Here is a 23,629-nt window from a genome sequence, read left to right on the forward strand (position 1 = left end):
TGTAATTCAGATTCCTCTTTCTTCCAAATGTCACATCTCTCACGCTACCATGTCAGTCTGAGAACACACTGTTGGATCACTCTCCTGTCCATGGAATCACTGGAGGCTGGTGCTTGATCACCACTGATCGATTTTCTGCTTCAGCCAACTCATCTCTCTGTAGTGCTTGTTGTCATGCCATCCATGTTTGCCTGCTGTGAATAAATCGCAAGCATAAGAGGCCTTATAGTGGTCAACAGCACAAACAAATGAGGCATCTTATTCTTAGTCCCCAACACCACCTGGTCCTCCAGGGTAGATCCACGGCATCCCAGAATTCCTCTGCTAGCCCAGCTGTCCATATAGTCACATAGCTCAGCTTTCATAGGGGCACCATAGATATCCCATTCCATAGGGGCACCATAGATATCCCAGGCTGCCTGAGGCCACAGGACCCCACATACACTACATTACCAAAAGTATGTGGAAACCTGCTCGTCGAACATCTCATTCCAAAACCATGGGCATTAATATGGAGTTGGTCCCCCCTTTGCTGCTATAACAGCCTCCACTCTTCTGGGAAGGCTTTCCACTAGACGTTGGAACATTGCTGCAGGGATTTGCTCCATTCAGCCAAAGCATTAGTGAGGTTGGGCAATTAGGCCTGGCTCGCAGTTGGCGTTCCAATTCATCCCAAAGGTGTTCGATGGGGTAGAGGTCAGGGCTCTGTGCAGGCCAGTCAAGTTCTTCCAAACCAATCTCAACAAACCATTTCTGTATAGACCTCACTTTGTGCACGAGGGCATTGTCATGCTGAAACAGGAAAGGGCCTTCCCCAAATTGTTGCCACAAAGTTGGAAGCACAGAATCGTCTAGAATGTCATTGTATGCTGTAGCGTTAAGATTTCTCTTCACTGGAACTAAGGGGCCTTGCTCGAATCATGAAAAACAGCCCCATACCATTATTCCTCCTCCACCAAACTTTACAGCTGGCACTATGCATTGGGGCAGGTAGCGTTCTCCTGGCATCTGCCAAACCCAGATTAGTCAGTCGGACTGCCAGAGGGTGAAGCGTGATTCATCACTCCAGAGAATGCGTTTCCACTGCTTCAGAGTCCAATGGTGGCGAGCTTTACACCACTCCAGCCAACGCTTGGCATTGCGCATTGTGATCTTAGGCTTGTGTGTGGCTGCTCGGCCATGGAAACCCATTTCATGCTCCTAGACATTTCCACTTCGCAATAACAGTACTTACTGTTGACTGGGGCAGCTCTAGCAGGGCAGAAATTTGACAAACTGACTTGTTGGAAAGGTGGCCTATGACGGTGCCACGTTGAAAGTCGATGAGCTCTTCAGTAAGGCTATTCTACTGCCAATGTTTGTCTATGGAGATTGCATGGCGGTGTGCTCGATGTTATACACCTGTCAGCAACGGTGTGGCTGAAATTGCTGAATACACTAATTTGAAGGGGTGTCCACATACTTCTGTATATATGATGTAGCTCTCATGCACCCAAGAGAAGGCTTACTGTAATTGGCTCAATGGCTCTGTGTGATGATGGCTCTGGAATTTTGTATTCTATAATGGGGAGGCTTCCTGAGCTCTTGCCAGTCCGGATTCTGCTTTAGCCAATAATAGCCAGCTCCTTTACTGTGTCAGGCCAAGAAACATGGACAGAGGAGTTACTGAAATGAGAAACCAACTTGGCTACAAAGCAAGCTTAGACTGACTTCATAAACACAATAAATGGTATTCACAACAGCGGAGTTGTTATGGGTACTAGGAGTGTTGTTTAGGAATCCAACCGTTGTCCATCTTGTTTACTGCTGTTTGTGTTTGGACACACAGAAACGCTGTCACACCCTTTCTCTGGCTAGCCGTGCCGTGTGCTTGTCTGGACATCTCATCAGTCCTGGCACACACACGTCAGTCACATTACAGTGTGGATTCCCTGCTCAGCGTCATAGACCAAACTAGGCTCTGAGCTGATCACAGTTAGCCAGACAGAAGTTGTTGTACTCTTTCAGATCCTTCTGGTCTGTTTGTTTTTCTGTTTAGTCCTTTCTCTTCAGTCTCTTTGTCTCTGTCTGTGAAGTCTCTGTCTGTGAAGTCTCTGTCTGTGAAGTCTCTGTCTCTGTCTGTGAAGTCTCTGTCTCTGTCTGTGAAGTCTCTGTCTGTGAAGTCTCTGTCTCTGTCTGTGAAGTCTCTGTCTCTGTCTGTGAAGTCTGTCTCTGTCTGGGAAGTCTCTGTCTGTGAAGTCTCTGTCTCTGTCTGTGAAGTCTCTGTCTCTGTCTGTGAAGTCTGTCTCTGTCTGGGAAGTCTGTCTCTGTCTGGGAAGTCTGTCTCTGTCTGGGGAGTCTGTCTCTGTCTGGGAAGTCTGTCTCTGTCTGGGAAGTCTGTCTCTGTCTGGGAAGTCTGTCTCTGTCTGGGAAGTCTGTCTCTGTCTGGGAAGTCTGTCTCTGTCTGGGAAGTCTGTCTCTGTCTGGGAAGTCTGTCTCTGTCTGGGAAGTCTGTCTCTGTGTGGGAAGTCTGTCTCTGTCTGGGAAGTCTGTCTCTGTCTGGGAAGTCTGTCTCTGTCTGGGAAGTCTGTCTCTGTCTGGGAAGTCTGTCTCTGTCTGGGAAGTCTGTCTCTGTCTGGGAAGTCTCTGTCTCTGTCTGGGAAGTCTCTGTCTCTGTCTGGGAAGTCTGTCTCTGTGTGTGATGTTAGGGTGAGTGTGTTATATCTGCGTGTAAGAATGATGGAAAAGAGAAACCGACAGTGGCACCCCTGGCGCCATGTAATCAAAACACACACACACATCCCCAGGATCTCCCCCTGTAGAGAAGAAAGCGGTGGAATCCCCTGTTCCTGTGCCATGTACTAACAGGGCTCAGCCCGAACACACGGCATTCCCTGTTCCTAAGCCATGGGCCTGTGGAGGAGGCAGGAGACCCCCTCCACACTGTCTGACCCAGCTGTTTTGGGATTGCTGGGGCCCTCCGTGGGTCGGGAATGACGCAAGGGAGAGGTGGAGAGGGAGAGAGAGGTGTGGAGGAATCAGCCGGTGGAATTCCTGAGTTCGAGTTCTGTTTTTGTAACAATTGTCATGGTTTCTGTTGATCTGTTCTGACAGTCTGTCCGTCTGTCCCCTGGCTGCTCCGTACGTCTCTCTGTCTCCCCCCTGCCCTGTTCCCACAGGCATTATTCTGAGCTGTCGATTTTCCCTCCCTCCCCCTCTAGTTTTATAATAATAAAATAATAATATGCCATTTAGCAGACGCTTTTATCCAAAGCGACTTACAGTCATGTGCGCATACATTTTTACGTATGGGTGGTCCCGGGGATCGAACCCACTACCCTGGCGTTACAAGCGCCATGCTCTACCAATTGAGCTGGTGCTGGTTCATTTAGTTTCACAGCCTTGCTGATTTAAAAAAAGACACTCCATGTTCCATACTGGGCATGTTCTGTACAACAGACACTCTATGTTCCATACTGGGCATGTTCTGTACAACAGACACTCCATGTTCCATACTGGGCATGTTCTGTACAACAGACACTCCATGTTCCATACTGGGCATGTTCTGTACAACAGACACTCCATGTTCCATACTGGGCATGTTCTGTACAACAGACACTCCATGTTCCATACTGGGCATGTTCTGTACAACAGACACTCCATGTTCCATACTGGGCATGTTCTGTACAACAGACACTCCATGTTCCATACTGGGCATGTTCTGTACAACAGACACTCCATGTTCCATACTGGGCATGTTCTGTACAACAGACACTCCATGTTCCATACTGGGCATGTTCTGTACAACAGACACTCCATGTTCCATACTGGGCATGTTCTGTACAACAGACACTCCATGTTCCATACTGGGCATGTTCTGTACAACAGACACTCCATGTTCCATACTGGGCATGTTCTGTACAACAGACACTCCATGTTCCATACTGGGCATGTTCTGTACAACAGACACTCTATGTTCCATACTGGGCATGTTCTGTACAACAGACACTCCATGTTCCATACTGGGCATGTTCTGTACAACAGACACTCCATGTTCCATACTGGGCATGTTCTGTACAACAGACACTCCATGTTCCATACTGGGCATGTTCTGTACAACAGACACTCCATGTTCCATACTGGGCATGTTCTGTACAACAGACACTCCATGTTCCATACTGGGCATGTTCTGTACAACAGACACTCCATGTTCCATACTGGGCATGTTCTGTACAACAGACACTCCATGTTCCATACTGGGCATGTTCTGTACAACAGACACTCCATGTTCCATACTGGGCATGTTCTGTACAACAGACACTCCATGTTCCATACTGGGCATGTTCTGTACAACAGACACTCCATGTTCCATACTGGGCATGTTCTGTACAACAGACACTCCATGTTCCATACTGGGCATGTTCTGTACAACAGACACTCCATGTTCCATACTGGGCATGTTCTGTACAACAGACACTCCATGTTCCATACTGGGCATGTTCTGTACAACAGACACTCCATGTTCCATACTGGGCATGTTCTGTACAACAGACACTCCATGTTCCATACTGGGCATGTTCTGTACAACAGACACTCCATGTTCCATACTGGGCATGTTCTGTACAACAGACACTCCATGTTCCATACTGGGCATGTTCTGTACAACAGACACTCCATGTTCCATACTGGGCATGTTCTGTACAACAGACACTCCATGTTCCATACTGGGCATGTTCTGTACAACAGACACTCCATGTTCCATACTGGGCATGTTCTGTACAACAGACACTCCATGTTCCATACTGGGCATGTTCTGTACAACAGACACTCCATGTTCCATACTGGGCATGTTCTGTACAACAGACACTCCATGTTCCATACTGGGCATGTTCTGTACAACAGACACTCCATGTTCCATACTGGGCATGTTCTGTACAACAGACACTCCATGTTCCATACTGGGCATGTTCTGTACAACAGACACTCCATGTTCCATACTGGGCATGTTCTGTACAACAGACACTCCATGTTCCATACTGGGCATGTTCTGTACAACAGACACTCCATGTTCCATACTGGGCATGTTCTGTACAACAGACACTCCATGTTCCATACTGGGCATGTTCTGTACAACAGACACTCCATGTTCCATACTGGGCATGTTCTGTACAACAGACACTCCATGTTCCATACTGGGCATGTTCTGTACAACAGACACTCCATGTTCCATACTGGGCATGTTCTGTACAACAGACACTCCATGTTCCATACTGGGCATGTTCTGTACAACAGACACTCCATGTTCCATACTGGGCATGTTCTGTACAACAGACACTCCATGTTCCATACTGGGCATGTTCTGTACAACAGACACTCCATGTTCCATACTGGGCATGTTCTGTACAACAGACACTCCATGTTCCATACTGGGCATGTTCTGTACCTAAGTTGGTACAGCAGACACTAGTTTTGAACTGGCAAAAAATGGCATAAAAATGCTCTAAAGAAGAGTTGAAAATGTATTTTTCAATGTAGTTCTTTAGACAGATTGCAGACAACACTGTGGAAGTTGCCATACAGTTTCACCATCTGACAGCTGGACAAGGCTGGCCTAGTTTCTCTGCAGTATGAAGTTGTTTTCTGCCCTGGCTTCAGAGTGCTGTGAAATCACATTTTCAGAGCATTCATCTGCCCTTTAACGCTCCAAACAGCAGTAACAGCCTAGCAACAGTCTCCATGAAGACGTTTCTGATGAGTCATCTGTTTCATAGAGAACATTCCTGTGTTGCCCAGCTGGGAGTGGCTGGTATCATTCATGCCTGACCTTTGACCTCCATCCCTGGCCACTAATCAAAACAGGGCATGTAGCTGACTGGACTTCAATGAGGCAGCCGTCAACAGGCAGGGATGAGGGAGATTAGAGGAATATAGTTACATGTCAACACCATTCATTCTACTGGACAGAGTTGTCAGAGGACCAAAGGGGCTGGGAAAAATGAATCAGTGCAGTTATAAACTACAGGCATAACCTTTCAACTCAGTGTCCCTAACCCCAGGAACTTCTGTCTACATCTTCTGCGTAACAAAGTTCCTCCACCAACATTTGTTTTTATAAACAAAGAGTTCAGTTCACTTTCTTCCTGTGACAAAGCAGTGTGGAACATATGGAATTCATAACCTTGTTACACAATGAAACGCAAGACGATGCATTTACAGGCGTTTGATCATTCAACACACTGCCTCTATGAAACGACTTTCCCATGTCTCTAACCTGTAGCTGCTGTACCACTGAGCTGTATACTACATCACAGTAAAGATCTGTCTGTATGTAAGTGGTGGTTTGTCGTGCACAGATTGAGCGGCGCATGGAGATGGTGCGTGTGGTGTCCCACAACACACACAAGAGGATGGTCACGTGTCTGCAGGGCCACATTGGCACCGACACAGAGAAGAGACATGTAAGTATCATTAACATTATTCCTGACCAAATCACTAGATCAAAGATAAGCATATATTTATGATTTATTCCCCATTAACACTAGATTCCCCCCTTGAAAATAATGTTCAATATCAGCAATTAGTGTTTTTTTGTTGTTGTTTACATCTCATGATCCAACATGTTGTGTCAATGCCAGTCCGTACCATGCCTATAAACAGGAAATGGTCAGGTGAAAATACCAATTTTTACTTCCTCATAGCTACATCTGTAGCTCTGCTCAACCCTCCTTCATTACAGCTTTATGAGAATAGAAAGGCATCATACTGTCTAGTTTTTACAGTATGTCAAAGTAGCTCTTAACATCACAATAACAGTAACGTCATTCTTTTTACCGTTCTATATTGTCTCATTTTTATTTATTTTTGTATTAACCCGTCCCTCTTCGGAGGACAAATATACAGTTGAAGTCGGAAATTTACATACACCTTAGCCAAATACATTTAAACTCAGTTTTTCACGATTCCTGACATTTAATCCTAGTAAAAATTCCCTGTCTTAGTTCAGTTAGGATCACCACTTAATTTTAAGAATGTCAGAATAATAGTAGAGAATGATTTATTTCAGCTTTTATTTCTTTCATCACATTCCCAGTGGGTCAGAAGTTTACATACACTCAATTAGTATTTGGTAGCATTGCCTTTAAATTGTTTAACTTGGGTCAAACGTTTTGGGTAGCCTTCCACAAGCTTCCCACAATAAGTTGGGTGAATTTTGGCCCATTCCTCCTGACAGAGCTGGTGTAACTGAGTCAGGTTTGTAGGCCTCCTTGCTCGCACACGCTTTTTCAGTTCTGCCCACAAATGTTCTATAGGATTGAGGTCAGGGCTTTGTGATGGCCACTCCAATACGTTGACTGTGTTGTCCTTAAGCCATTTAGCCACAACTTTGGAAGTATGCTTGGGGTCATTGTCCATTTGGAAGACCCATTTGCGACCAAGCTTTAACTTCTTGACTGATGTCTTGAGATGTTGCTTCAATATATCCACATAATTTTCCTTCCTCATGATGCCATCTATTTTGTGAAGTGCACCAGTCCTTCCTGCAGCAAAGCACCCCCACAGCATGATGCTGCCACCCCGTGCTTCAAGGTTGGGATGGTGTTCTTCAGCTTGCAAGCCTTCCCCATTTTCCTCCAAACATAACGATGGTCATTATGGCCAAACAGTTATATTTTTGTATCATCAGACCAGAGTACATTTCTCTAAAAAGTACGGTCTTTGTCCCCATGTGCAGTTGCAAACCGTAGTCTGGCTTTTTTATGGCGGTTTTGGAGCAGTGGCTTCTTCCTTGCTGAGCGGCCTTTCAGGTTATGTCAATATAGGACTCGTTTTACTGTGGATATAGATACTTTTGTACCTGTTTCCTCCAGCATCTTCACAAGGTCCTTTGCTGCTGTTCTGGGATTGATTTGCACTTTTCGCACCAAAGTACGCTCATCTCTAGGAGACAGACCGCGTCTCCTTCCTGAGCGGTATGACGGCTGCGTGGTCCCATGGTGTTTATACTTGCGTACTATTGTTTGTACAGATGAACGTGGTACCTTCAGGCGTTTGGAAATTGCTCCCAAGGATGAACCAGACTTGTGGAGGTCTACAATTATTTTTCTGAGGTCTTGGCTGATTTCTTTTCATTTTCAAATGATGTCAAGCAAAGAGGCACTGAGTTTGAAGGTAGGCCTTGAAATACATCCACGGGTACACCTCCAATTGACTCAAATGATGTCAATTAGCCTATCAGAAGCTTCTAATGCCTGACCCACTGGAATTGTGATACAGTTAATTATAAGTGAAATAATCTGTCTGTAAACAATTGTTGGAAAAATTACTTGTGTCATGCACAAAGTAGATGTCCTAACCGACTTGCCAAAACTATAGTTTGTTAAAAATAAATGTGTGGAGTGGTTGAAAAATGAGTTTTAATGACTTCAACCTAAGTGTATGTAAACTTCCGACTTCAACTGTGTGTGTGTATATATATATATTTTTTTTTACATATATTGTCTAACTTAATGACAATGGATATGGACTTTCCATTGATAAACCCTCAAAAGGAAAGCACTAGAAACCTCTTGTTGACTTAGTAAATTGTTGGTCCCTCAGTTGGTATTTAATAGATGTCTCTCTCTCTCTCTCTCTCTCTCTCTCTCTCTCTCTCTCTCTCTCTCTCTCTCTCTCTCTCTCTCTCTCTCTCTCTCTCTCTCTCTCTCTCTCTCTCTCTCTCTCTCTCTCAACACACCTCACAGAAAAAGCTTCCTCTGACAGCGCTGTCTCAAGCCATGGTGGACGGAGGCAGTCAGCTGGGAGAGGAGTCTCTGATTGGGTGAGTGAGGGTGAATTGACGGGTTAGACAACCAATCTGTCTGACACTGTGGTTATATGGAACAGATGAACCCTAGAGAGATGGAGAATATGTGGCTAACAAACGGACTTAATTATTATCAACTGTCTTTTCAGTCATTTCTTGTTTTTGTGGAGGATCAGAAAGTGTCTAGTGTGGATGTGTCTATCCACATAATGAGGATGTTTGCCAGACTGATTCTCCATTTAACAACACTAGCTACATTGTTGCCTTGTTCGCATAGTAAGACAGTGACAGAAACAGACAGGCACTCAGACTAGAGGATCTAGAAACTACCCAGTGATTTACTGTCTGCTTTTAGGAGGAAGTGAATCTATCTCATTTGACAACTTGCCAATATTTAATATGATGTATTTTGGATGTGGAATGATGAATTTGGAAGGTATTGCCAAAGGCGACTGAGATGACCCTCTGCAGTTATCAGTCATTATTTTGAAGGACAGGAATGGTGTGACTTCTGACCCCGATGGCTCTTCCTGTGGGGTCTGAAAGCCCTTTGACCTGTGTGTGTGTGTCTCCTCCTGACAGGAAGATGATGGAGGTGTGCGGGGAGGCAGAGAACAGGCTGGCGTCAGAGCTGCTGCAGCACGAGGTCCAGATAGAGAAAGATGTGCTAGACCCCCTCAACCAGCTAGCAGAGGTGAGGAGGAGGCGATATCGAGTGCCTTATTCCATCCAAACCTGTCTCAAGAGTATCCAATATATTAGTCAAAAACATTCTTACTCATCACAAATAATTGAGTCAATATGTATTCAATGTGTATTTGGAAAAGCGCCATACGTTCTCAACAGACGTGTGATCCATCCACATTCTCAGGTGGACATTCCCAACATCCTGAAACAGAGGAAGCAGCTAGCCAGGCTAGTTCTGGACTACGATTCTGCCAGAGCGAGGTGAGCCCATGTACATCTATCGCCATTATTAACATTTATATTGTGCTTATAACATGTTTTAAAGTTTTATAACAACGTTCTAACCTGTTCTGTGGTCTACCTCTTCCAGGTGGTTGCAGGCAACCAAGTCGATAATCTCAGGAACAAACACTCAAGCACTGACGGCCAAGGCAGACCTGCTCAAAGAGGAGGTGGATGAAGCTATGAACAAAATGGAACTGTGCAAGGTAAGGCCTTAAATTGATAAATCACCCCACAGTTAAAAGTTTGTCTGACATTCTGCTAAATTAATTAGGATAAATCACAGGCCTCAATCCGAAATGAATGGTAGTTGCTTACAGGAGCAGAAGAGGAAGTGAAAATTGAAAGTTTTGACAGGAGAAGGTAAGGTAAGGACAGAAGTGGACATTCCGCACCCAGCGGAGTCATGGCTGTTTGATTTAGGAAGAAGGAATGCCCAGTCAGCTGTGTGTGTGCCTCTCTCTCTCGCTCTCTGTTTCTGTCTCTCGCTCTCTGTTTCTGTCTCTGTCTCTCTGTTTCTGTCTCTCGCTCTCTGTTTCTGTCTCTGTCTCTCTGTTTCTGTCTCTCGCTCTCTGTTTCTGTCTCTGTCTCTCTGTTTCTGTCTCTGTCTCTCTGTTTCTGTCTCTGTCTCTCTGTTTCTGTCTCTGTCTCTCTGTTTCTGTCTCTGTCTCTCTGTCTCTGTCTCTCTGTCTCTGTCTCTCTGTTTCTGTCTCTGTCTCTCTGTCTCTGTCTCTCTGTCTCTGTCTCTCTGTCTCTGTCTCTCTGTCTCTGTCTCTCTGTCTCTCGCTCTCTGTTTCTGTCTCTGTCTCTCTGTTTCTGTCTCTCGCTCTCTGTTTCTGTCTCTGTCTCTCTGTTTCTGTCTCTGTCTCTCTGTTTCTGTCTCTGTCTCTCTGTTTCTGTCTCTGTCTCTCTGTTTCTGTCTCTGTCTCTCTGTCTCTGTCTCTCTGTTTCTGTCTCTCGCTCTCTGTTTCTGTCTCTGTCTCTCTGTTTCTGTCTCTCGCTCTCTGTTTCTGTCTCTGTCTCTCTGTCTCTGTCTCTCTGTTTCTGTCTCTGTCTCTCTGTTTCTGTCTCTGTCTCTCTGTTTCTGTCTCTGTCTCTCTGTTTCTGTCTCTGTCTCTCTGTTTCTGTCTCTGTCTCTCTGTTTCTGTCTCTGTCTCTCTGTCTCTGTCTCTCTCTCTGTCTCTCTGTCTCTGTCTCTCTGTCTCTGTCTCTCTGTCTCTGTCTCTGTCTCTCTGTTTCTGTCTCTGTCTCTCTGTCTCTGTCTCTCTGTTTCTGTCTCTCGCTCTCTGTTTCTGTCTCTGTCTCTCTGTTTCTGTCTCTCGCTCTCTGTTTCTGTCTCTGTCTCTCTGTCTCTGTCTCTGTTTCTGTCTCTGTCTCTCTGTTTCTGTCTCTCGCTCTCTGTTTCTGTCTCTGTCTCTCTGTTTCTGTCTCTGTCTCTCTGTCTCTGTCTCTCTGTCTCTGTCTCTCTGTCTCTGTCTCTCTGTGTGTGTTGCAGACTGATAGTATTGTGTGTGTGTGTGTGTGTGTGTGTGTGTATTGAGTTAGTGGTGTGGTGTGTGTCAGGTCTTCTTTCCAGGAAGCTACATGCCTCAGTGTTTTTCTTCCTCTGCGCTCCAGGCCTGTTGAGCCCTGCTCTACACTGCTAATAAACCCTGGTCCTGCAGACAGCAGACAGATTTATGAGTCACTGTGGAAGGCTTAATGGCCCTACCCAGCACTAACACTAACAGAGCTGCCACCTGAAATACATTGATTGGATTTTGATATAAAGGAGAGCAGAGAGGTGGATGGGTTTAGGTCGATAATAAAACCGGCAGGAATTTCCCTTTTATAGTAAAATGACTGTTGATGGATCAAATGTTTTAAGTCCTGAGAGTTGGTCCTTCTCTGTCATCTGGTTCTAATGATCTGTTGTCTGCTCCTCTCTCTCAGGACCAACTGGCTGCAGACATGTACAATTTCTTCTCAAAGGAAGGGGACTATGCCCGCTACTATGTAATGGTGAATCAGTCTGTGTGTGGGAATGTTCATAGCTGTAGATTGACTGGTGAACAGTTTATTGTTTTGTTTGTTGTATTGCCTCTCATTGTTGACTGACTCTCTCTCTCTCTTTTTCTCTCTCTCTTTTTCTCTCAATTTCTCTCTCTCTCTCTCTCTCTCTCTCTCTCTCTCTCTCCCCCCACTGTTCTGTTGTGTTCCCAGCTCTTAGAGGCCCAAGCCGATTACCATAGGAAATCTCTGACTATTCTCGAGAGTGTCCTGCCAACCATTCAAGCACAGCAAGGTACACTATACTCCTGCCCCCCCCCCCCAAACCCCCTCTCATAGCCAGGTGCAGTACAGCTTCCGATGAGTCATCCGTTTCATAGGGAACAGCCCAGTTCCCCTCTCACTGTGCTGGGTGAAGTTGCCCAGAAGTTATCCTACTCCAATTCCTTTCGTTAACCATGAGGGAGGAAAACGCATACGTGTCCAGTACTACTACAAATCTAGTTAGGGACATCTTGATCCTACCCCTCCCCCCTAAATCACAGCAAGATACAGACCAGTCCTCACCTCCTCCTTCTAAAAACCCCTCTTTCTATTTCTCTCTCCTGGCTCTTTTTTCCTTCAGGCCCATAAAGGTTTAACTGAGCGTGACACAGGAACTCTGTCCATTAGTACCATGATGATGATGATGATGATGTTGAGTCAGGCTGAAGTCTTAAGTTACCATCTAGGCTATGCATTTTCACCCTGCCTGCATAGGCTACAGCTGTTTGCATCTTGTTGTTTATTTGTTAGACCACATCAATCACTTATAACTATGTTAAAGTGGCACATCAACCATCTCTCAATCGAAGTATTTGCTTATATTTCTAAATGATGGCTGAAGGTGTCTTGCAGGCTATGTCAAGTAGATCATTGCTTATTGTTCCTGTAGGACTGAAAATGATTGCAGGGAAGGCATTAATTTAGGTGTTTCCACTCTCTTTTTAGTATGGGCTCTCTCTCTCTCTCTCTGTTCCTCACCATTTCCCTCTATGTGGTTGTAAAGCTGTGTTCTGCAGGCTGTGTTTTCTCTAGTAAACAGAGAAGACATGTGGTCTAAATCAGCCCTTCTCTCCCAGCATGTGGTTTATGATGACTCAAACATTCCACACTACTTACAGCTCACATCAGACCTACCTGGGCTTTCATTTCCACTGAGTGCACAGAAACTCACCAACATGCCATGGATGGAGACCATGTGGTTATTATTTACAGATATCTCTATTGGAGGAGGAAGTGACTGATGGTTGGCCAGAGGGGATGTTGTTGACCATTCACAGGCCTCCTAACCCCTCATCCACACAGTCATCCTACTGCCCTCTCATGCTGCAGACCCGTAACAACTTAAGTTTTGTTACCACCATGCTAACAGTGCTACCACTCTCTCTCTCCCCCGTCAGACTCGTGGACGGAGAAGCCAGCGTTTGGGACGGGGCTGGAGGAGCATCTGAAGAGGAGTAGCAGAGAGATCGCTCTGCCCTTAGAGGCCTGTGTCATGATGCTTCTGGAGACTGGCATGAAGGAGGAGGTAGGGAGAGAGGGATGGAGGGAAGCATTGGAGGGAGGGGGAGCAAGGGAGAAAAGGAGGGTGATCATAGTAAGTTGAGGACAAATAAAAGTAAATATGGATGGGTGAATTAAATAATACAAGGATTAATTAAATTAAATGAACCCATGCAGAAACTTTTTGTGGAAAGTGGACCCAAACGCGAAACATAAAATGCACTTAAAACCATTTAAATTTAATCGAAAATGTAATCTAAGTAATCCCCAAAAGTAATGATTTATCATGAGGGCTATAAACAATAACTAGTAATGCTGCATACTCAAAGAAAGGTTCAAATCTCACCTTTCTGGAAAAAATGTTATAAATTGCTGCAGTGTCGTCACTTTTGAGGACACAAGCTCAAGTACACAGTATAAATATAATGAAAATATGAAATATTTTATATGATGTATTTCCTGTATGAATAAGGCTTGAATTGACTTATATTTTTTCTAAATATAGTATAATCAATTTATAAAACAACTAACTATAAAATGTCACCTTCCTTATAACTGTAAAATACATATTTGTATGTTTAGTGTCAGAGAAAATTTGAATTTTTTCTAAAGGTCTCTCTTCATCAAAATGAACGTCTCAAAGAGCTCTAGCTTGGCTCGTTAGGAACTCGCCTTTCATCTCATATTAATCTTGTCCGTCTATGACAGTGTTTTTTGTTTAAAATCTATGAATTATTTTAGATTACTGGCTATAAATCTATCCATGCATGTGCTACAGCGACAAATCCATTCTCTCCTACTGCGTTACGATGTAAGGATTCCAGACATATGCGTTGTTAGTGGCTGTGACGTAGGGTTCAGCCAGAAGCTGGACAGTCGAATGAAATGGTAGGCGGGACATCACATCTTCAAGTGCTGTTAGATTTCACATCCTGCTTCACAGAGGCAGAAGAGACAGACTCTTGTGTCTGTGAGAATCAGGGCTACCGCTCAATGCAAGCCATTTCGATCTATGGTGTCCACATATAAGTGAAAATGTCAGTCGGAACCAGTACCAGAACCACACGGGTCCCCAAAACAGGGGACTTTACATCTAAGAGGTTTAAGAACTGGTCATAAACATATTTGATCCCATACATTTTGAAATGTTTACAGACATGAAGAGATGGGCAGAAAACATTCAAATCTGCTGCGACGTTCTCAGAGTTCTTTCCACTTGTAAGAAATGCTATTAAGTCCAGAATTTGTGGGTGGAGCTAGAAAGTTGGCTGTCAGAAGTATTACAATGTAAACGTACAGTTGAAGTCGGAAGTTTACATACACCTTAGCCAACTACATTTAAACTCAGTTTTTCACAATTCCTGACATTTAATCCTTGTAAAAATTCCCTGTCTTAGATCAGTTAGGATCACCACTTTATTTAAGAATGTGAAATGTCAGAATAATAGTAGAGAGAATTATTTATTTCACCTTTTATTTCTTTCATCACATTCCCAGTGGGTCAGAAGTATACATACACTCAATTAGTATTTGGTAGCATTGCCTTTAAATTGTTTAACTTGGGTCAGACGTTTCGGATAGCCTTCCACAAGCTTCCCACAATAAGTTGGGTGAATTTTGGCCCATTCCTCCTGACAGAGCTGGAGTAACTGAGTCAGGTTTGTAGGTCTCCTTGCTCGCACACACCTTTTCAGTTCTGCCAACAAATGTTCTATAGGATTGAGGTCAGGGCTTTGTGATGGCCACTCCAATACGTTGACTTTGTTGTCCTTAAACCATTTTGCCACGACTTTGGAAGTATGCTTGGAGTCATTGTCCATTTGGAAGACCCATTTGCGACCAAGCTTTAACTTCCTGACTGATGTCTTGAGATGTTGCTTCAATATATCCACATAATTTTCCTTCCTCATGATGCCATCTATTTTGTGAAGTGCATCAGTCCCTCCTGCAGCAAAGCACCCCCACAGCATGATGCTGCCACCCCCGTGCTTCACGGTTGGGATGGTGTTCTTCGGCTTGCAAGCATCCCCATTTTTCCTCCAAACATAACGATGGTCATTATGGCCAAACAGTTCTATTTTATGTTTCATCAGACCAGAGGACATTTCTCCAAAAAGTATGATCTTTGTCCCCATGTGCAGTTGCAAACCGTAGTCTGGCTTTTTTATGGCATTTTTGGAGCAGTGGCTTCTTCCTTGCTGAGCGACCTTTCAGGTTATGTCGATATAGGACTCGTTTTACTGTGGATACTTTTGTACCTGTTTCCTCCAGCATCTTCACAAGGTCCTTTGCTGTTGTTCTGGGATTGATTTGCACTTTTCGCACCAAAGTACGTTCATCTCTAGGAGACAGAACGCGTCTCCTTCCTGAGCGGTATGATGGCTGCGTGGTCCCATGGTGTTTATACTTGCGTACTATTGTTTGTACAGATGAATGTGGTACCTTCAGGTGTTTGGAAATTGCTCCCAAGGATGAACCAGACTTGTGGAGGTCTACAATTTTTTTCTGAGGTCTTGGCTGATTTCTTTTGATTTTCCCATGATGTCAAGCAAAGAGGCACTGAGTTTGAAGGTAGGCCTTGAAATACATCCACAGGTACACCTCCAATTGACTCAAATGATGTCAATTAGCCTATCAGAAGCTTCTAAAGCCATGACATCATTTTCTGGAATTTTCCAAGCTGTTTAAAGGCACAGTCAACTTAGTGTACAGTGGCCACTCCAGGACCTTAATGTGCTTCTTCTTGAGCCACTCCTTTGTTGCCTTGGCCGTGTGTTTTGGGTCATTGTCATGCTGGAATACCCATCCACGACCCATTTTCAATGCCCTGGCTGAGGGAAGGTGGTTCTCACCCAAGATTTGACAGTACATGGCCCCGTCCATCGTCCCTTTGATGCAGTGTGGTTGTCCTGTCCCCTTAGCAGAATAACACCCCCAAAGCATAATGTTTCCACCTCCATGTTTGACGGTGGGGATGGTGTTCTTGGGGTCATAGGCAGCATTCCTCCTCCTCCAAACACGGCGAGTTGAGTTGATGCCAAAGAACTCGATTTTGGTCTCATCTGACCACAACACTTTCACCCAGTTCTCCTCTGAATCATTCAGATGTTCATTGGCAAACTTCAGACGGGCCTGTATATTTGCTTTCTTGAGCAGGGGGACCTTGCGGGCGCTGCAGGATTTCAGTCCTTCGCGGCGTAGTGTGTTACCAATTGTTTTCTTGGTGACTATGGTCCCAGCTGCCTTGAGATCATTGACAAGATCCTCCCATGTAGTTCTGGGCTGATTCCTCACCGTTCTCATGATCATTGCAACTCCACGAGGTGAGATCTTGCATGGAGCCCCAGGCTGAGGGAGATTGACAGATCTTTTGTGTTTCTTCCATTTGCGAATAATCGCACCAACTGTTGTCACCTTCTCACCAAGCTGCTTGGCGATGGTCTTGTAGCCCATTCCAGCCTTGTGTAGGTCTACAATCTTGTCCCTGACATCCGTGGAGAGCTCTTTGGTCTTGGCCATGGTGGAGAGTTTGGAATCTGATTGATTGCTTCTGTGGACAGGTGTCTTTTATACAGGTAACAAACTGAGATTAGGAGCACTCCCTTTAAGAGTGTGCTCCTAATCTCAGCTCGTTACCTGTATAAAAGACACCTGGGAGCCAGAAATCTTTCTGATTGAGAGGGGGTCAAATACTTATTTCCCTCATTAAAATGCAAATAAATTTATAACATTTTTGACATGCGTTTTTTTGTTGTTATTCTGTCTCTCACTGTTCAAATAAACCTACCATTAAAATTATAGACTGATCATGTCTTTGTCAGTGGGCAAACATACAAAATCAGCAGGGGATCAAATACTTTTTTCCCTCACTGTATGTAAACTCCTGACCCACTGGAATTGTGATACAGTGAATTATATGTGAAATAATCTGTCTGTAAACAATTGTTGGAAAAATTACTTGTTTCATGCACAAAGTAGGTGTCCTAACCGACTTGCCAAAATATAGTTTGTTAACAAGAAATGTGTGGAGTGGTTGAAAAACGAGTTTTAATGACTCCAACCTAAGTGTATGTAAACTTCCGACTTCAACTGTACTTTTAATCCATCTCTCTGCATATTTCTAGACATGGTACAGTGGGGGAAAAAAGTATTTAGTCAGCCACCAATTGTGCAAGTTCTCCCACTTAAAAAGATGAGAGAGGCCTGTAATTTTCATCATAGGTACACGTCAACTATGACAGACAAAATGAGATTTTGAAAATCACATTTGTAGGATTTTTTATGAATTTATTTGCAAATTATGGTGGAAAATAAGTATTTGGTCAATAACTAAAGTTTCTCAATACTTTGTTATATACCCTTTGTTGGCAATGACACAGGTCAAACGTTTTCTGTAAGTCTTCACAAGGTTTTCACACACTGTTGCTGGTATTTTGGCCCATTCCTCCATGCAGATCTCCTCTAGAGCAGTGATGTTTTGTAGCTGTCGCTGGGCAACATGTACTTTCAACTCCCTCCAAAGATTTTCTATGGGGTTGAGATCTGGAGACTGGCTAGGCCACTCCAGGACCTTGAAATGCTTCTTACGAAGCCACTCCTTCGTTGCCCGGGCGGTGTGTTTGGGATCATTGTCATGCTGAAAGACCCAGCCACGTTTCATCTTCAATGCCCTTGCTGATGGAAGGAGGTTTTAACTCAAAATCTCACGATACATGGCCCCATTAATTCTTTCCTTTACACGGATCAGTCGTCCTGGTCCCTTTGCAGAAAAACAGCCCCAAAGCATGATGTTTCCACCCCCATGCTTCACAGTAGGTATGGTGTTCTTTGGATGCAACTCAGCATTCTTTGTCCTCCAAACACGACGAGTTGAGTTTTTACCAATAAGTTCTATTTTGGTTTCATCTGACCATATGACATTCTCCCAATCCTCTTCTGGATCATCCAAATGCTCTCTAGCAAACTTCAGACGGGCCTGGACATGTACTGGCTTAAGCAGGGGGGACACGTCTGGCACTGCAGGATTTGAGTCCCTGGCGGCGTAGTGTGTTACTGATGGTAGGCTTTGTTACTTTGGTCCCAGCTCTCTGCAGGTCATTCACTAGGTCCCCCCGTGTGGTTCTGGGATTTTTGCTCACCGTTCTTGTGATCATTTTGACCCCACGGGGTGAGATCTTGCGTGGAGCCCCAGATCGAGGGAGATTATCAGTGGTCTTGTATGTCTTCCATTTCCTAATAATTGCTCCCACAGTTGATTTCTTCAAACCAAGCTGCTTACCTATTGCAGATTCAGTCTTCCCAGCCTGGTGCAGGTCTACAATTTTGTTTCTGGTGTCCTTTGACAGCTCTTTGGTCTTGGCCATAGTGGAGTTTGGAGTGTGACTGTTTGAGGTTGTGGACAGGTGTCTTTTATACTGATAACAAGTTCAAACAGGTGCCATTAATACAGGTAACGAGTGGAGGACAGAGGAGCCTCTTAAAGAAGAAGTTACAGGTCTGTGAGAGCCAGAAATCTTGCTTGTTTGTAGATGACCAAATACTTATTTTCCACCATAATTTGCAAATAAATTCATTAAAAATCCTACAATGTGATTTTCTGGAGAAAAAAAATCTCATTTTGTCTGTCATAGTTGACGTGTACCTATGATGAAAATTACAGGCCTCTCTCATCTTTTTAAGTGGGAGAACTTGCACAATTGGTGGCTGACTAAATACTTTTTTCCCCCACTGTATATGGGGGTGTAGTGAGATACCCAATGGGCTGGACAATTCTCTTCTCACCACTCATCTTGAAAAAACTTATACTAAAAATCCGCCCTCATTAACACAATGGAAAAATCTAATGATTTTATTTTTGAAATAGCATGGGTGACTGAGAAACACATTGGTACAATTTTGAGGCCAAGTGGCAAACAATAATGCAGGCACTAGGGATGGGGCTGTGAGCATGCGTGTCTGGGCAGAGGAGATGTAGTCATTTTTTGTCTGTGTGTAAGTTGTTGTTCGAATGTATAAGTGTGTACAGTGCATTCAGAAAGTATTCAGACCCCTGGACTTTTTCCACATTTTGTTACATTACAGTCCTATTATAAAATGTATTAAATAAATCCCTTATCAATCTACACACAATACAGTGGCTTGCAAAAGTACAACAATCTTTAAGTCATACCACAGATTCTCAATTGGATTGAGGTCTGGGCTTTGACTAGGCCATTCCAAGGGATTTAAATGTTTCCCCTTAAACCACTCAAGTGTTGCTTTAGCAGTATGCTTAGGGTCATTGTCCTGCTGGAAGGTGAACCTCCGTCCCACTCTCAAATCTCTGGAAGACTGACACAGGTTTCCCTCAAATTTCCCTGTATTTAGCGCCATCCATCATTCCTTCAATTCTGACCAGTTTCCCAGTCCCTGCCAATGGAAAAACATCCCAACAGCATGATGCTGCCACCACCATGGCTTTTGGCGAACACCAAATGTGTTTGCTTTTTTTTGTTCTTTAAGCAATGGCTTTTTTCTGGCCACTCTTCCGTAAAGCCCAGCTCTGTGGAGTGTACGGCCTAAAGTGGTCCTATGGAGAGATACTCCAATCTCCGCTGTGGAGCTTTGCAGCTCTTTTAGGGATATCTTTGGTCTCTTTGTTGCCTCTCTGATTAATGCCCTCCTTGCCTGGTCCGTGAGTTTTGGTGGGCGGCCCTCTCTTGGCAGGTTTGTTGTGGTTCCATATTCTTTCCATTTTTTGATAATGGATTTAATGGTGCTCCGTGGGATGTTCAAAGTTAATTATATTTTTTGATAACCCAACACTGATCTGTACTTCTCCACAACTTTGTCCCTTACCTGTTTGGAGAGCTCCTTGGTCTTCATGGTGCCCCTTGCTCGGTGGTGCCCCTTGCTTAGTGGTGTTGCAGACTCTGGGGCCTTTCAGAAAAGGTGTATATATACTCAGATCATGTGACACTTAGATTGCACACAGGTGGACTTTATTTAACTAATTATGTGACTTCTGTAGGTAATTGGTTGCACCAGATCATATTTAGGGGCTTCATAGCAAAGGGGGTGAATACATATGCACGCACCACTTTTCCGTAATTTATTTTTTTGAATATTATGAAACAAGTAATTTTTTTCATTTCACTTCACCAATTTGGACTATTTTGTGTATGTCCATTACATGAAATCCAAATAAAAATCTATTTAAATTACAGGTTGTAATGCAACAAAATAGGAAAAACACCAAGGGGGATGAATATTTTTGCAAGGCACTGTACCCCATAATGACAAAGCGAAAACAGGTTTTTAGAAAATGTTAATTTATTAAATAAATTAAAAATTAAAACATATTTACATAAGTATTCAGACCCTTTGCTATGAGACTCGAAATTGAGCTCAGGTGCATCCTGTTTCCATTGATCATCCTTGAGATGTTTCTACAGCTTAATTGGAGTCCCCCTGTGGTAAATTCAATTGATTGGACATGATTTGGAAAGGCACACACCTGTCTATATAAGGTTCCACAGTTGACGGTGCATGTCAGAGAAAAAACCAAGCCATGAGGTTGAAGGAATTGTCCGTAGAGCTCCGAGACAGGATTGTGTCAAGGCACAGATCTGGGGAAGGGTACCAAAACATTTCCGCAGCATTGAAGGTCCCCAAGATCACAGTGGTATGTCAGATTTGACCTAGATAGTTTGTGTATATAGTTCTGTCCTTGAGCTGTTCTAGTCTATTAATGTTATGTGTTATGTCATGTTTCATGTTATGTGTGGACCCCAGGAAGAGTAGCTGCTGCTTTTGCAACAGCTAATGGGGATCCTAATAAAATACCCCAAAAAAGTGGCCTCCATCATTCTTAAATGGAAGAAGTTTGGAACCACCAAGACTCTTCCTATAGCTGGCTGCCCGGCCAAACTGAGCAATTGGGGGAGAAGGGCCTTGGTCAGGGAGGTGACCAAGAACCCGATGGTCACTCTGACAGAGCTCCAGAGTTCCTCTGTGGAGATGGGAGAACCTTTCAGAAGGACAACCATCTCTGCAGCACTCCACCTATCAGGCATTTATGGTAGAGTGGCCTGACGGAAGCCACTCCTCAGTAAAAGGCACATGACAGCCCACTTGGAGTTTGCCAAAAGGCACCTAAAGGACTCTCAGACCATGAGAAACAAGATTCTCTGGTCTGATGAAACCAAGGTTCAACTCTTTACGCCTGAATTTAATTTTTTTACATTTACATTTTTAGTCATTTAGCAGACACTCTTATCCAGAGCGACTTACAGTTAGTGAGTGCATACATTATTGTTTTATTTTTCATACTGGCCCCCCCGTGACAAGCGTCACGTCTGGAGGAAACCTGGCACCATCCCTACGGTGAAGCATGGTGGTGGCAGCATCATGCTGTGGGGATGTTTTTCAGCAGCAGGGACTGGGAGACTAGTCAGGATCGAGGGAAAGATGAACGGTGCAAAGTACGGGAAGATAATTGATGAAAACCTGCTCCAGAGCGCTCAGGACCTCAGACTGGGTCAAAGGTTCACCTTCCAACAGGACAAAAACCCTAAGCACACAGCCAAGACAACGCAGGAGTGGTTTCGGGACAAGTCTTTGAATGTCCTTGAGTGGCCCAGCCAGAGCCTGGACTTGAACCCGATCGAACATCTCTGGAGACACCTGAAAATAGCTGTGCAGCAACGCTCCCCACCCAACCTGACAGAGCTTGAGAGGATCTGCAGAGAAGAATGGGAGAAACTCCCCAAATACAGGTGTGCCAAGCTTGTAGTGTCATACCTAAGAAGACTTGAGGCTGTAATCGCTGCCAAATGTGCTTAAACAAAGTACTGAGTAAAGGGTCTGAATACTTACGTAAATGTGTTATTTCGGTTTTTTATTTGTAATACATTTGCTAATATTTCTAAAAACCAGTTTTTGCTTTGTCATTATGGGGTATTGTGTGTAGATTGATGAGGGGAAAGGAAAGTTTAATCAATTTTAGAATAAGGCTGTAACGTAACAAAATGTGTAAAAAGTCAAGGGGTCTGAATAATTTCCCAAATGCACTGTATCTGGAGTAAAAAAATAAATATATATTATTACAAAACTAAATGTCAGAATTACAGCATAATTGCTGATTTATTATCACTGCTATGCGTGTTGTTTGCTGGCACGGTTCTAGAATCCAACAGAAAGTAGATGTCTCCTGTGTGTCATCCATCCTGTCTGTGTGTTGTACCAGGGCCTCTTCAGGATCGCAGCAGGGACCTCCAAACTGAAGAAGCTCAAGGCTGCTCTGGACTGTTCCACCTCACAGCTGGAGGAGTTCTACTCGGACCCCCACGCTGTCGCTGGTACGGTCCTAACCCCCACTCACATATTATCAATGTTTTATACATGTTTCAGAAAGTGTTTTCAAGTAATGTAACTGAAATGTTTGTCAGACCATTGCTCACATAACTGTCCTTTCATTCCAGGAGCCCTGAAGTCTTACCTGAGAGAACTGCCTGAACCTCTGATGAGCTTCCAGCTTTACGATGAGTGGATTCAGGCGTCTAGGTAAGCCACCACCACACACTGCATTCAATAGCAGACATCCATTCAATTCGGGCTCCCGAGTGGCGCTACGAACTAAGGCACTGCATCGCAGCCGGCCGCAACCGGGAGAACCATGAGGCGGTGCACAATTGGCCCAGCGACTTCGGTCGCCAGCTGTACGGTGTATCCTCTGACATGTTGGTGCGGCTGGCTTCCGGGTTAAGCGAGCAGTGTGTCAAGAAGCAGTGCGGCTTGGCAGGGTCATGTTTCGGAGGACGCATGGCTCTCGACCTTCGCCTCTCCCGAGTCCGTACGGGAGTTGCAGCGATGGGACAAGACTGTAACTTCCAATTTGGATATCCCGAAATTGGGGAGAAAAAGGGGTTTAAAAAAATTTACTAAAGGAGAAGTTGTAGAAATGAAAAGTCAAAAAGGAGTGAAATTATGGCAACCATGAAACAGGTCTGTGATTGTCCCTCTGTGTCTCTCCCCAGTGTTTCAGAGCCAGACAAGCGTCTGCAGGCCCTCTGGGTTGTGTGTGATCAACTACCAAAGAACAACAAAGCCAACCTAAGGTGGGTTACAGATTTTTTTTATTTTACCTTTATTTAACTAGGTAAGCCAGTTGAGAACAAGTTCTCATTTACAACGGCGACCTGGCCAAGATAAAGCAAAGCAGTGCAATAAAAACAACAACACAGAGTTACATATGGGGTAAACGAAACAAAAAGTCAAAAATACAACAGAAAATCTATATACAGTGTGTGTGAATGTAGTAAATTATGAAGGTAAGGCAATAAATAGGCCCATAGTTACAATTTC

The 23,629-nt window shown here is 44.1% G+C and overlaps 1 protein-coding gene across 5 annotated transcripts in view; it reads left to right on the forward strand.

The window, feature by feature from the left end:
* LOC121576971 (rho GTPase-activating protein 17) overlaps positions 1-23,629 on the forward strand; it is an 85,970-nt gene that overhangs the window by 40,126 nt on the left and 22,215 nt on the right. For 4 of the 5 annotated variants that reach the window (XM_041890609.2, XM_041890644.2, XM_041890628.1 and 1 more), the window contains exons 3-13: positions 6,333-6,437; positions 8,721-8,797; positions 9,365-9,476; positions 9,654-9,730; positions 9,840-9,957; positions 11,684-11,752; positions 11,954-12,035; positions 13,183-13,310; positions 22,512-22,623; positions 22,747-22,828; positions 23,302-23,382. In XM_041890609.2, the coding sequence (XP_041746543.1) occupies positions 6,333-6,437; positions 8,721-8,797; positions 9,365-9,476; positions 9,654-9,730; positions 9,840-9,957; positions 11,684-11,752; positions 11,954-12,035; positions 13,183-13,310; positions 22,512-22,623; positions 22,747-22,828; positions 23,302-23,382 (1,043 nt within the window). The remainder of the gene's footprint in view (positions 1-6,332; positions 6,438-8,720; positions 8,798-9,364; positions 9,477-9,653; positions 9,731-9,839; positions 9,958-11,683; positions 11,753-11,953; positions 12,036-13,182; positions 13,311-22,511; positions 22,624-22,746; positions 22,829-23,301; positions 23,383-23,629) is intronic. The other variant, XM_041890620.2, reaches the window with a different exon arrangement.

Source organism: Coregonus clupeaformis, chromosome 1, assembly GCF_020615455.1.
Source record: "Coregonus clupeaformis isolate EN_2021a chromosome 1, ASM2061545v1, whole genome shotgun sequence".
Classification (NCBI taxonomy): Eukaryota; Metazoa; Chordata; class Actinopteri; order Salmoniformes; family Salmonidae; genus Coregonus; species Coregonus clupeaformis.